Here is a 14684-nt window from a genome sequence, read left to right as displayed (position 1 = left end):
TGTTGCGGCTGAACCCACTGCAATATCTTTACCTGCTCTTTGACCTTTTCAGCTTTGCTTCCTGAGGACTTGAGGACCCTTCTGGAGGAGGCAAAGGAAATGAAGTGGCCCTTTGTGCCAGAGAAGTGGCAATACAAACAAGACCTCAGCCCAGAAGACAAAGCAAACCTGCAAGATATGATCAGTGCGAGGCTCCCTGATTTGCTGGTATGAACTACAACACACCTGTTGCATAAAACATCCCACTGAGGTGTTGAGGGTATGCAGAACCCTGGCAGGTAGTATCACCTGTGGGTTCAGGGGCTGGTTTTTTCTGCCTGGTGGCAGCAGCAGGTGAGGAACTGCTTGGCAAGCAGAGGTGAGCGGGTCCATGTTGGGATGGGGTCGCTCACAAAGGCCAAAGGGCCAAAGTAGAGATGTGACTTCTATTTGTTGCAGTCCTCAGACGAGAGGGACCTACATAGACGAGAGGGAAGCTACACATAGTTTCCAGTTTTTTTTCATTACAGTTGCTATGAAGCAACATGTGTGAATCAGTTTCCTTCTCCTTGTGAGACAGCTCATTTCCATGTCACCACTGCATCTTCCAAGGGAAGGAAAGTCCTGCCCTCTGCTGTCACTGCAACCAAGCTAAGGTTGTGAGATCAGTGGGAGCTCTGCCTCGCGGTTAGGCTTCTGGTCTGTCTGTTGGCTGTGCAGCTCGTGATGATGGGTGTGCCACACCATGCAAGGCTCTTTGTTTGAGGTCTTGCTGGTACCTGCAGTTTTATGTGCTCTCCCAGTGCAGGGAAGATAAAATGGATTCAAGCGATAACATCTTGAGTGTGTCCAGGCGTTTGGCTGCTGCTGTGCAAGGAATAAAAGTGCCTAGATAGTAATGACAGAGACATCGCAGAGCAGAGGGCACTGCCTCTGCCTTGTCTAGACGTGACCCCAGAAGGTAAATAGGGATTGTCCGTGCACTGAGCACCTTGGAGAACAATTGAAACATGCAGCGATGACTGTGACTGCATTTACATTGTTTCTGCTCGCTGTCGTGCTCAGCCTGTGCTAGTCTGGGCACATGCTTTGTCTGTTCCTCTGCTTTCACAGGGCAGTTCTTTTTCTGTTTCCACTAAGGTAACGTTTACCTCTTCCCTGAAGAACTGGAATTATAAAAAACTAAAATGCCAAATGTTTACATAACATTTAAAAAAACCACCATGAATTTGAAAAGACTGCTGTGCCTTGTTTAATTCAGCACTACTAGGAGGCAATGAGGATTATTCACTTTAGTAGGGCTTGCACAATTCATCACCTACTTTTCTTTTTTCAAGAAAATTACTTGACAGGATCCCTTTGAGGACCAAAGCTGGCCAAAACCTAGGCAGGAAAGGCAAGAACTTAATGTGACTTCTCCTGTGAGTAAAGGATACTTGGCTGTGTAAGGAGTTGCAGGATCCAATAGGTGCTTGGGGATCCCATCATGTAAGATGATGAATTTGAGTGTAAAGATTAGAAAGCAGCAAGAAATACGGGTTGCTTTTTGATTTTCTCAGAGGTGTGTCAGACATGACTTGTAGCAAATAGAGGACTGCCTTTTCAACAGTAAAGGTAACATCTAGGCTAGTTATCCCTTTGGCAGGGCAGACAGAAAGTAAGGATGTGGTTTGTGAGGTTTTGGGTGTGGTTTTTTTTTTACTTGCTGTAGTGCATGTCTGAAGCCAACACAGTCCTATTCCTCACGGGAAGGGGCAGTCTGGCCTGAAAATCTAGGGTTTGGGGCAGGGAGGTCTGGCCCTGCTGAAATCCTAGCTGCAAAACTGCTGTTAATTCCAGGGTGGCCAAGAGATTTCACCTGCTTCAGAGAGAACCCTGCCCAAATAAAGCCAGCAAGTTTTGTTTGAGGAGGGCAATTACTTTGAAGAGCACTGAGCAATGAGAAGCTCAGAAAAGCCAACTGCAGGGCTGGGAGGTGTCAGCCACAGCATCCCTTCGCCAGCATCCCACATTGCAGGGATCCTCATTTTCCTTGGGGAGGACAGGGAGTGGCTGCTTCTTGGGTATTTATTTTCTTTTTCTCTTTGGTGTGTGTGGCCTTAGACAGAAATTTATGGCAGAGGTTGACCTCCTTTACAATCCCCACACAGCTCTCTAACTTTGGAGCATTTGTCTGCTCTCTCTCAGGATAAACACCTGCAGTAAACTCCCTGAGAGACCTGGCTAGATGGGAGATTAATGTGGCTGTAATAGTGGAGCAGTGTTTGCAGCATTATGCCCTCTCCCCAGGTAGATGGATCTTTTCTGAGATGATACCAATTATTTATTGCTGAAACATCTGTTGATAACTGCAGCTGCCCTTGTTAAACAAAGCATATCATGGGGTCATAGACTATAGGGACTTAAAATCCTACTGCATGCTAGTTTTAGACTATTCACCAACACCCCCTGAAGTCCATTGGTTACCGTTGTCTTCAATGTTTTATCCTGCGGTTGAAAATACTTTGTAAACGTTGTGCTGCCTTTCCCCATGTGCTTTGAAGTATTATTTCATCTTCATCGGTAATTTATATTCCAGTGCCATTGTACCATGGGAAAAAGGGAAAACCTTTTTTGTTTTCCATTTAATTGTAGATAGACTGACATTTTGACCTGTATTATTAGTATTAGTCAGGAAAAGGGATTTCCCCCCCCCCCTTCATCCATTCCTTTCCCCTCCACCCCCACCCCTTTTTAAAAAAAATAAAATTTCAAGGCAGAGCAAAGGCTTCTTCAGTTCTTTGAATAAAAAGCTGGGGGGGGGGGGAAATGAGGCTGAAGAGAAGTGATTACAGTGTGATGAGGAAAGATAAAAGTCTGAGCAACTTTTTTTTTTTTTTTGGGGGGGGGGGAGTGGGAGCATGAAGGACAGAAGGATAATTTAATTCCCTAGAGGAAGAAAAAAAATAAGTCTTTGTCAATTTATTGTTCAGGAAAACTTTTAAAATTTTTCATCTCTGTTTATTTTAATTTGCCATTCTTAGAATAAGCCCATAAACCCTAATTCATTACATTTAAAAAGTGCTTTAAGATCCATGAATGAAAGGCACTTCATTACCATAACACACTGGTGGTGTTAGGAGGAGACAGAGCTGGCTACCAGGGCTCACCACGAGGATGTTTTACTCTGCGAGTAGACTGAAAAGCTCCATAAGACCAGCACAGTGAGTAAGCGGATTAGGCTTTGGCTTCAAGAGTTTGCCTTAGTGTTGCACTTTAAAAAGTGGGATACCCATTGCTGGTGGCTGCATGCTTGTTTGACACATCAAGAAGGCAAAGCCACCTGCACCTGCAGACTTTTAAAGTGCTCTTCTTTGCCTTTGCTGTGGGATGATTATTGCTTCTGCACACTGGCTGAAGGAGTAGGAAGGCATGGCAAAACCAGCTTGGTGGGGCAGGGGTTGGCGACGAGCCAGGCTTTCCTCGGCACACTCTCACTGCAGCATCAGTTCAATGGGAACCATGCTACTGCCAGAGCACGGCTCAGGACAGATTTTGGCAGTATATGCAAACTTTTCTATTACCACCCTGCCCGCCCCCCCCCCCCCCCCCCCCTTTCTCCACTATATGAAGTTACTGAACCTCCTTTGGGATTTAAAGGCAGCAAATTTACTGTAAACTTGAGGCAAACCGGCACTTCTGGTTTTACAAAATCTTTGCATCTTCTAGAAGATGGTTGGGGTTTTTTTGTTTGCGTTGGCTCTTTTTCTTTCCTCTGTTGGGGATTCCCCAACCAATACAAAGGCCAGCCCAGTTCAGCAAGCTCAAAATTCTGTTTTCCATGTTTTCCTAACAGGTTTTAAGAGAGCTTCCCTGCTAGCAAACCAAGCCATCCCGCAGCCCCCATCTCAGCCTAAATGCCCCTTTAGTGGGAAAGCCAACATCTGTATCCAAAGCAAGCACTGAGGTCTTTGTTTTTAACAAATCAAAGCAAAATCAGAATTGTAACAGCATCCTTGCTGACCAGCATAAATAAGGAGGGATTACTTTTTCTCTCTAAATACCACATGCGTTGTAGGGTTGGGACTGGGGCTGCAGATCCAAAAGGGAGGCTGCCAGGGGTTACTCTTCCTGCAGATCTTCGCTATCCCAAGGGATGGAAATAGCCTTATGCTTGGTGACCAGCCAATAGAGGGCAACATGCCCGTGTACACATAGGCTTTGATCCCACAAACCGTGTTGTAGGTTTTAGGTTTTGTTGAAGGACAACACTATGCGCACAAGTAGTTCTTTTGTGGGATGATTCATGCCATGTTAATATTTTTATTACTTTTTTGCAAGATTAGAGCCTGTTTGCAAACCTATCATAATGATGTGGGCCTTTACTTCATTTTTATTATACATATCAATAGTTCCTGCATCCAGGCTTAAGGTGTTCAGCCACGGACCAGGATTGTACCTGGGATAGGTACAATGAGAATACGTGGGGAAAATCCCTCAAGAGCAGGGCTAGGGCCAGTCTCTGCACCTGCTGTAGGGAACAGTGCAGGCTGACCCCATGCTCCTTGCTGTGGATGGGGCAGCACAAATCCTGACTCTGCTGGTGCAGAATCTCATGAGAGTTAAAGGGAATATTGAAAAGAGTAGAAAATAAGGCCCAGCAGCCCTTTCCTGGGCCTTGGCTAATTACATGCTGATGGATTGCCATTAGGGAAACCATTCTGAGGAACATGCCCTAACTACCCTTAGGTGTGTGTGTGGCACTTAAGAGCTGGGAGCCTTTGAAAAAGAACTAAAGAGGGGGCTGAGGATTTAGTTTTCTCCTCCTTCTAACTGTTGATGTGGTAACAGGAGAATTAAAGCCCTAAATCGTAGCCCTGGGATCTTGGTTGTTCAGGCTGACCTTTTGCTACCTGCCTCATAAGAGCTCTTCTTGGGTGATCCCAGTGAAACAGAGAGTGACGTAAGGGAGAGCTGTGGCTGTGGGCTGATTTCAGCCTAGGAGGGAATCTGTGGCACCCCAGCCTCCCTTAGGCTGCACAATCCCAGACGCTTTGTAAGTGAGAAGTATCAAAGATCAGGTGCAGGCAGGAAAGCTTCAGCTGTCCAGGGTGGCCTCCCTGATGCTGTCAGCGTGCAATGCTGCAAAGCACTCAGTCTTCTGCTGCCCGTGTGGGAAAACTACAGCAGAGTTTATGTGCAGCACCAAATAAAAAATGGGAAGTCTGATCCTGAGTACCTGTAGGACTGTTCAATTTGCTTATGGGTAGGATTTCCTCTTCTGAGACACAGCTTCATGGAGGAGTATTTCCTCCATGGAAAAGATCTTAAATGTTGTATTACTGAGATTGCTGTGTTGTATTTTCATTCCAAATTAAACTACCTCTCAAATTAATTGAGGACACAGATTTAGGACAGAGACTGTTGGATTTTTGGCTGACTATAATGCTCTTGATGCCACCTTCTTGGTGGGGTTCTGTCACTGGCACTTAGCTATTTTTAAGTATTAAAATATCCCCTTCAATATAGTATCTTGATGTACCACAGGGAATCACCACACTAGTTTATAAATAGTCTAGAGCTCGAGCACAGCAGAACAAATAAGGACTACAAAATTATTGTTGCACCTGTCCTTAGTAATAATTAAGAATAGGTACTCCTGCAGATGACTGTGGTCCTCCAGACCCCTGCTGCCTTGTCAGATATGAGGTCCACAGGAACTACCCCTCAAGGAGCTCCTTAGCACTTTAAAGGGTTCTGCTTCTGTCCTCATCCCAAAATGCCACTGTTCAGCAGCCTGAGCTGCCTGCTGCTTTCCTCCCTCCTGTGACTGCTCACGTTCATCACACAGATGATTCTACCACTTGCCCCTTCAGGTAGCTGCAGTCCCTTCATTACTGCTACCCAGTGCTGAGAGCACATGCCAACAGCAGCTTGATCAGGGATGGTGCCTTCTCTGCTCAGTCTTGATGGGATGCCCTCTCCATCCTGCAAGGGAGGGAGCTGGTCCTGCCTGCAGGAATCTCCAGGCACTGCTCTACTGGAGCTCTGCTTCCTGCAAACAGCAGTGGCTCTCAGATAGAGTGGAAGCTGAGAGCAGCACGTGGAACATCCCAATAGCAGTAAAATGAAATCAGTGGCAAGTGCAATTGCAGAAAACCAGGAGTTATTCTCGCTCTAGTACTTTCTCAGTTGGTGAAGCAAGATGTGGTTGGTTGTAAAAAAATGACCTGTTCTGTGGTGTTTTGAACTGCTAATAATGGACCTAATGCTGCTTCCATTGAATAAACACCCAACACTCCATTGCCTTCAGGATGAATAACTTGAGCTAATTAACAGCCTCGGAAGCTCAAGCCATGAAACAGGGTTCTCTGCTGCTCTGAGCAGAGAGGAAAGTGTCCAAGAGCTTCTCATTCCTCAGACTGCGGCTATTTTCTGCGTGACTGGACTGTCCCGTGTTTCAAGTGTATCCATCTGCACCTCATGGACATGCTTTCTTCTGCCCATCACAGAAGTGGTAGGAGGCTTAATTCCTTGTTATTTGTCAAGTGGGCTCTGATTGCCAGCTGAAAGGCAGAGATTGATAGAGAAGTCCCATGCGGTGACAGCAGCTTTGGTCCGTTGGAAAGACAGGCTTTGCTAAGAGCGCGTGGGGTAAAAGAGTGAAAGACTTCAGCCAGATCCATTGGTGTTGTGACTCTGTGTTTAATCTGACAGGGGACGAACGTAAGGGGAAAGAAAACTGAGCAATTTGTTAGGGTTCAGTGAAGTGCTAACTAGGAGCAGGTCTTGCGAAAGAATTAAAGCACCTGGAATTACGTGCCACTGGAACTCCTGCCTTGTGCACAGAATTGGAAATTCTTTGTTGACTGCTCTTGGTTTTGTTTTGGGGTTTTTTTGAAGATTTTAAACCTCAGCTGCAGTTACAAATGCAACAAAGACTGAAACACTCTGAGGTGAATGGATATAAGTGAAAACAGAAATCCAGAGCGTCTGCAAAACTGTGGGGACACCCTGAAAATGAAGTTATTCCTGCCCCTGCTTTCTAACCTTGCTGCGTGCAGTGGTGTTTTACCAAAGGGGACCCTCCCGAGCCCACAGGCTGGAGCAGGGGGGCTTGCCTCCAGGATCTTTGCTTTATAGAGAGAACATAGAGAGTGGATTAAATCAGTATTTCATTTATTTGGGCTTGTAATTCCGCTTACATCAGCTGCCACATGAAGTTTTTCTCCTATTTTCTTCCCCTCCTCCTCGTCCTCATTTACTATGCACCAATAATTTCCCTTTGACGCTTTCCTGCCAGTCCTAGTGCCAGATGGCCCCGGTTCTGAGCTTCTCCCCTCTCTTGGGAGCGGCCCCCATTGTCAATGCAAAGGAGGCGTCGTGGCTTTGAACCCAAAGCTGGGACCCAAACTTCAGCCCCAGCATGAGGAGGAGCTAACCCACTAATGCAGGAAACCATGCAAACAGCACACCCTCCCACTCATCGCCATTAAGGAAAAAACCCTTCACTAAAGGCTGTTTTGCATTTTCCCCAATGGTCCATGTATAGAAATCTGGTGCAAATTTAATTCTCTCACCACCTGATTCCACTTCCCAGCCGCAAGGTTCCCTTTGTGTCATAAACTCAATTAGACATATGCATTTCACGTCATGGACACAGATGTGAAAACAAAGTGTGCACATACCTCGCTCTTTCTCCCTCCCTCTCTCTCTCTCTCTCTCTGTAGATGCGCCTACATCAGCTTTAAAGTGATAAAGAAAGTGAGTAAATCTGTTCAGGGCGCTAGCCCCCTATGCAGAACAAAGTGTCTGGCTGCGGCGAGCGGCGCTGGGTTTCTGATTGTGTGGGGATAGGCTGTGACATCTTGGAAGTCAATAGGGTTACCCTGGGTCTGGGCTGGGTGACAGGGAGCTGCTGCCCCATTTCATTTTGGAGTGGCATGGGGAGGGTCTTTGTGCATGGTTTGGGTGCGTGCCCAGCGCGCCGGTGCATTAGCTGTAGGTGCTGAGGAATTTTCCAGCCACACGAGTTGGCAGGGAATGAAAGGAGCGGGTATTAATTTCTCAGAACAGGGGGGAACGTAATTGCAAAGACTGACACCGAACCGTGTTTCTGTGTGCCACACAGCATGCAGCCCTGCCTTTTTTTAAAAAAAAAGCAGAGTTTCTCTCCCTGGCTTGACTTTTCTACATTTTGCGTCCATTTGGGTTTGGAGAGGGACACGAGAGGTTTTGGCATTGAGCAGAGAGTTAAATTATGCAGCTGCAAGACTGCCAGGCCCTTCAGAATAGGATGCTTCGTTTAGATTTTCCACAATGCTATTGAAGTGCTTATTTTCCTCCTGAAGAGACACAAACAGATGCAAACTTCTGTAAACACTTTAGAAATGAATTCAGTGAGTTTGGCCTCTCAGCAGTGCTCAATAGCTGACAGAAAAATGTCTAATTAGTGCAAGTGGAAATAATAGGGCCACTTGGATTCCTTCCATCCTCCTCCAAGTCTACTTTTCCTAGGAACTCAAAGGCCCTTTTGTTTGATAGGTCACCCTCTCTCAGGCTTTTGTGCTCCGATCTATTAAAGGAAGAAGGGGAGGAAAAAAAAATAGATTAGGCGATGCTCTGTGCTTAAATATATGGCCTGTTGATGAGCATTTCGAATGGCTGGTTTGCAGTGTCAGTTTACAGGTGCTTGGAGAGGGGGATTCCTCCATTGTTGGCCGGCACAAGCGGAGTTGTGCGTGCCCAACTCCAGGAATCCTTTTCAAGTGCCATCCTCTTAGAAAATCCAACCCGAGCTCAGGAGAAAAAAGGAAATTTGTACAAACCCTCCTCGCTGAAGTGCAAACAAGCTAGCAAATACTCACAACAGATTGGTGCTGCAAGCCGGCCTTCATGCCATATACCGCAGGGACTTCTCCAGATGGTTTGACGTGGGCTTTCTTGCACACCTCAGACGGCGGTTCTGCTACTCAAAATCAAGAATGAGTCTGGCTGTCAGAGTGTAAGGCTCTGAGCTAAAAGGATAAAGAGTAGAAATAAGGCTGGGGAGGAGTCAGGCGGTGCCTGAAGCAGTTCATGGACCATTCTCTGGCTCTGCCTGTGCATTCACACAAGGAAGGCAAGGGAAGGAGGCTGGTGCTAAGACAGAAATGGGAGATAGCTGCTAAACTTGATGTTGTAGCAGGGATTTGGACACAGTTTTCTTGGCAGTCTCTCATCCTCTGATGGTGCCGTGGGGCCTGATCCTCCCTCCTCTGTGTTGCTTTTACTCTGTCATGAGTGGAGTTACTCACTGACATGAATGACATGAGAAACACATCCTTCTTGTTGGCCTCCTGTCCTCTTAGCAGCATGCTATCTCAGGAGCTCTGGCTGATTCCTCATGTCAGTGTGATGGCTCAACCACTGTGGGGAATCCCAGAGAGTTCATACAAACTTAGTAATCATTAAAGATGACCTGCAGGCGAAAAACATGGGATTCCTGCCCTGTTCGCTTGTTTGTGGTGTACAAAGCAGTGGATGGCTTGAGCTCCATCTGGGGCAATGCCTGTAGTGACCATTTCCAGTCTTTCCAGACTCATGTTCCCCTTTTAAACTGTTATTACTGCTAGTAATCAGTTGGGCATGATTTAAATTCATTAACAGGCCATCAAATGATGTGGTTCCAAATACTAAACAACAATTAGAAAGACAAAAAAAAATAAATCAGGAATTATATCTATGCCGCAAACAAAAAAACAGCTGGATCCTTCCTACCTTAAAAATGAAAATATGTTCAGGAATAGTCATAGTAAATCCTATCTGGTCACTGACACAAAGACTTTCTCCATTATGTCAGTGCCTAGGAAGGTAAAGATTATGAGGTGAGTAGAAATTCTGAGACAGCCTTTTAATTGCTAGTGAATACTTGCTTCTTGTAATGTTCAATACTTCTTTTCCTGTAAAACTGTGTAGCCACCTCACAGAAAATAACTAAGGATATCCCATCTGTTCTAAAATGGTACGTAGGCAGCACTGTTAGGGAGACAGTTACTAAAGCAGAACATTTTTTGTAGACAGGCCACTGAGCCTTTGCGAGGTAAGTTTCTCCAAGGCTGCCCCATGGCACTGGTGTTCTTTTCAGGTTTATTTGAAAGCCTCCATCATGGTCAAGGACTGTGTAACTGCAGCTGCTATTGTGTTCCTGATTGACCGGTTCCTGTATTGGATTGATGCCTCCAGCAAACTTCTTCAGATTGCCAAAGGTCTGCACAGGCTGCAGCCTACCACGCCGATCAGTCCTCAGGTGCTCATCCGCCAAGCTCGCCTCTCTGTCAACACAGGTACCGCTCCATTTTCTCAGCTCAAGCCCAATAAGAAACTACTTGACTTTGAAGAAGACACTTTGTCCCTCGCTGCGGATGACATGCTTACAGCCCCGGTGCCATCTTTTCAAACGCACAGCCCACCCCCAGCCCCCTTGAGCCCTCCCAGCTCCTCTCACTAGCACAAAGGGGCTGGTATAAAAGGTTTCAGAGCCAAAAGCAGGAGAGAGAATTGTGAAAGGGTGTGGAAAATACTAATTGGAGCTTTTGTTCATTAACAAATCTTCCCTGCTGGTTTCAAACAGGGATATCTGAATTGCTATATTTCTGACCAAGGGGCTTTAAAAAGTAAATTAGAATCCTGGCATTTTCTCTGCACTGTCCCAGCTGCTTTTTTTTTTTTTTTTTTTTTTCCAGTGGGACCCCTTGACTATGCAAACAATGCAGCTTAGAGGACAAAGTGATTTAAAAAAAAAGATAAATTCCATCATTCCTATAACATTGGCAACACCTGAAGGATTTTTAATGCATCTTCTCACTGTCCTACTAGGGAGAAGGAAACAAAGCCAGACAAACTTGCTCTGAAACACCCAACTAAGGAATATTTTATTTGCAGAAAAAAGAACTAAAGGTTCCCTGTGTAGCCGGTTTCATTTGTGGCTGTGGACTTCTCATGCTCCTATTGCCATGGTGTCTGGGTACTGGCACACTCCAATTGATGAACTAGTTCAGCCAACACTTACACTGCTTCTCTGGCTGGAGCAGCCTTCTTGAATTCAGCCAGACAACTGAGACAAAAAGCAAGGTTCAACATGAATCAAGCTGATCAAATTAGACCTTAAGGCCTCTCCTGCAGCCCGTCAAGCCTGCCACGGGTGACTCTGGCCGTGCAACAAAACCTCTGAGCCACATGACAGGGGGCTGATAGGCAGAATCTCCACTTTGTGTTGCATTCTGCATCCTTTCTCTGTATTTTTTTGGCTATATAATCTGTGCTTAAGATGGTTCTTAAAAGCTATATAGAGAATGACAGGGAGGCAGCATAGCCTGTGGATATGATTTCTGTGGCAGGACGTCAGGTCAGCTGGCTCTGAGGTGCATCTGCAGAGCTTCCCCCCCCTGGTGAAACTCCCCAGTGAGACCAAAATGGGTTTCCAAAACCCATGTTTCCCTGGGACAGAGACTGGCAGCTCTGTTGGTGAAGGAAGCAGGCTGAATTACTTTGTTTTGGAAGAGAAAGAAGAGCAGGGAAACCCAGCTGGTGGGGTGGCCATCAGCTCAGTGCCCAGTCTTGTTGCCACCTCCCCTGCTATGACTCCTGCAGCAGCCCAAGGCATGGGAAGGAGCAGAGCGAGAAATGAGTGCCTGGAGCCACCTGCCTACACTGCAGGGCTTGGGTTTACTCTAAACCCAACGTGCAGCCTTAGCCTCCCCTGTAATGAAGAGAGATTTATTGTTTTCTCCTTGCGGTTGGTTTACTGAAGCTGTGCTGTAGAACGTAGACAGCATGCACAGAATTTCAACAGAAATATCAGAGTTTGACTTGAGGAAGACTTTCTCACATTCTGAGATTAAGCAATCTTCCGGGAATGGATAATATGTTAAGTAAAGAAGATATATACATCATTTTATCTTACTGTGCAACCACATTATAGAATGTAATGCATGTACATTTATGACTATTGACAGCAGCAAATGTATATGCAGGTGATAATGGGATCTATCAGGTTAAATATCACATAGCTTCTCGATGAGATTTTCCAAAGCAAGTGTATTGCTAGAAACCGTTGTCTCATCAGTGTTTTCTGCAATATTTGTTGTATATATAATGTATCCAGTGTCAAAGAGATTCCTGAGCGTGAAGCAGAATCTGCGGCACATATTTAATTGGAAAGTTTAGTCTAAGCATGGACACACTGACAGTGCTGGGAAGAAGAGTACAATTTGCAGAGGCTTTCAGTGATGAGTATTTTTGTTCACTTCATATCACGTGGTATATTTTTATATTAATTTTCTATCTTTTTTAAAATTTTATTTTCAATCAGGTAAACTTTTAAAAGCTGAATATATCCTAAGCAGCCTTATTAATGACAAAGGAGCAACAGGTATGTATATCTTTCTTTTCCAGTTTCATAGTTGCTATTTTGGTGGGATTTTTTAATACTAGTTTTAATCACATGAGCTTCAAATACAGCCAGTCTGACCTCAGTAATGACTCCTTACATCATGTGTCTCTTTTCTGCACCATTCTTTGCTAAAATGTGGAAACTGCGACCTTTTTTTAAAAAAAAATATCTGTAATTCATCCTTTTATGTTTTCAAATGGGTGGGAAAATATTCTGGATTGGCAGCCTTCCTACTGATTTCTCTGCCTAGATAATTTTAAAATGTGGATCAACTAGGACAACTCCCTCCCCTTGAAAAAATCCAGATTGTTAGAGTAATGCTTATCCTCCAAATTCACACTGTTTCTATGGAGTAAATTAATTCTTTATTCTAGACCTGAAACAGACTGCAGGGCAATTATTTAGTATCTTTTGGGGTTAACTAAAAAAAAGGGAGTGAGTCCTGGTTCTTACAGCACTTTCTTTTATTGCTGGGTAGATGTGCAGAACTGTAAAAATGGGACCATTCCTTAATGCATGATGACGTTTGTAGAAATTAGTTGGGGTTTTTTTTCCTTTCTGTCAAATGACTATACTGATGGTCGTGTGGCTTGTTTCAGATCTGAAGGGATGTGTAGTATTTCCAATGGTAAGAATTAATTAATTTTGACAGACATCCATAATTATTATTTAGTCATGGTTTTGAGACAATGTATTTCACGGATTTATATCTGTTCTCCATTTTCTTAGCCTTCAGGGTTTATTTAGTCAATACATTCAGGTTTCTCTACAACCATGTAACTCTGGCAATTTAAGAAGCCTGTTTTGGGTCTTGTTGGTTTATTTTTCACATGAAACTGAGGTCCTCATACAAGAAAGGCCTTCATGCGAGAGGGCTTTAAACAAAACACCAGCTATCACTAGTAAAGTGGAACTGGCTATGCAAAACATTGCATTTCACCTTTCTTGGGATTATGCTTTTCTTTTAAGATTATTTTCATAGTATTCAATTATAATGCTTGTTTGTTTAACATTGGAGATGTGTTGTTGAACAGATAATTAATGCTGAGAATTGCAGTGAAATGTTCACAATGCTTAGGAAAACTTAGTGATTTTATTTCATATTCTGTTCTGAAATCCAATATAGATTTGAGAATGAAAGACTTTGAGTAACTAATCGTGCTGTGTTAACACAAAAACTTTTATTTTATTCTTCATGAGATACTGATACCTGAAAAGAAAACATATTTTGACAATCATTAGAAGTATTTTGCTCTGCTGTATGTATATATTGATGGCAACAAAGGTGTGCCATATTAATAGTTTTGACTGGGTTTTAGTGGAACTCTGTACAATGTTTATATACAATGACTTTTTCATTACTTCACAGAAGACAGGCACCGTCCACTTTTTAGATTGTTTTTATGCTCTATAGCTGTCACTCAAGCTACATACCCATACAGCTGTCTACTTATATTCCTTAACACGCTGCCACTTTGTAATCTATCTTAACTGTAAGTCCTGACTCAGACCAGCTGAATTCAATGAGGAGAACCCTGGCAATTTACTGGGATTTAGGTTACCCTCAGAGGCTTAAAATGATGGCAACATTTTTCATTCTTTACTGAGTTTTTTCGTTCTTTCTGCAGGTACCTGGAAATATGCTAAGGAAAGCGATAGGATTCTCGTTCAGTCAGTCTGCTTACAAATCAGAGGACAGATTCTGCTAAAGCTTGGTAAGGGTTTTTTTTTCTATAAATGTATGCTCAAGGTTTTTCCTTATTTTTTCTTTGCAGTCAAGCTTTAAGATGGTACATTTGGCATACGTCAGAGTTTTGGCTTGTGTGGAACACCTGCTGTGTCCGTATGTCCATAACACAGCCACAGAGGTTGAGTTGTACACCCCTCTGCAGCCAAGACTTAGAGCCATGTACCAAGCAAATGCATTTTAGAAATTATCATTTTATTACTAATCTGACCAGCAGTTGAGGAGCATTCCGAAATGTTGTTCCTTTTTCCCTGTGCTACTCCGCGTTTGCTGATGCTTTTCCCAAATTGACTGTTCTCAAAGGCATGCAGTAGTTTATCACAGGTACATCACAGAAATTTTCTCTCTTAGGACAAGAAAATCCCTAGTTTTCAGTATGATGGGCTTCTGTATTCCAGGGATTGGTACTTGAGGCTAACAGCCTGAATTTTGTCGGTTTGATGTGACCTTTCATCTTCCATGACTGTTGAGCTGAAGTCTTTTATGAGCATAAAATGTGCATGTTTATGCACAGCCAAAAGCTAAAGGAAAACAATAAAAGTTCAG

The 14684-nt window shown here is 44.0% G+C and overlaps 1 protein-coding gene across 1 annotated transcript in view; it reads left to right on the top strand.

Moving 5' to 3' along the window:
* The window catches only part of ALPK1 (alpha kinase 1), a 48355-nt gene that overhangs the window by 22201 nt on the left and 11470 nt on the right, over window positions 1-14684 (top strand). Inside the window, exons 3-6 of the mRNA XM_040585345.1 lie at window positions 53-207; window positions 10085-10283; window positions 12311-12370; window positions 14020-14106. Of these exons, the coding sequence (XP_040441279.1) occupies window positions 53-207; window positions 10085-10283; window positions 12311-12370; window positions 14020-14106 (501 nt within the window). The remainder of the gene's footprint in view (window positions 1-52; window positions 208-10084; window positions 10284-12310; window positions 12371-14019; window positions 14107-14684) is intronic.

This window comes from Falco naumanni, chromosome 1 (genome assembly GCF_017639655.2).
Source record: "Falco naumanni isolate bFalNau1 chromosome 1, bFalNau1.pat, whole genome shotgun sequence".
Lineage (NCBI taxonomy): Eukaryota > Metazoa > Chordata > Aves > Falconiformes > Falconidae > Falco > Falco naumanni.
The sequence above is the reverse complement of the archived record's forward strand: the minus strand, read 5'-3'. Positions and strand labels throughout refer to the sequence as shown.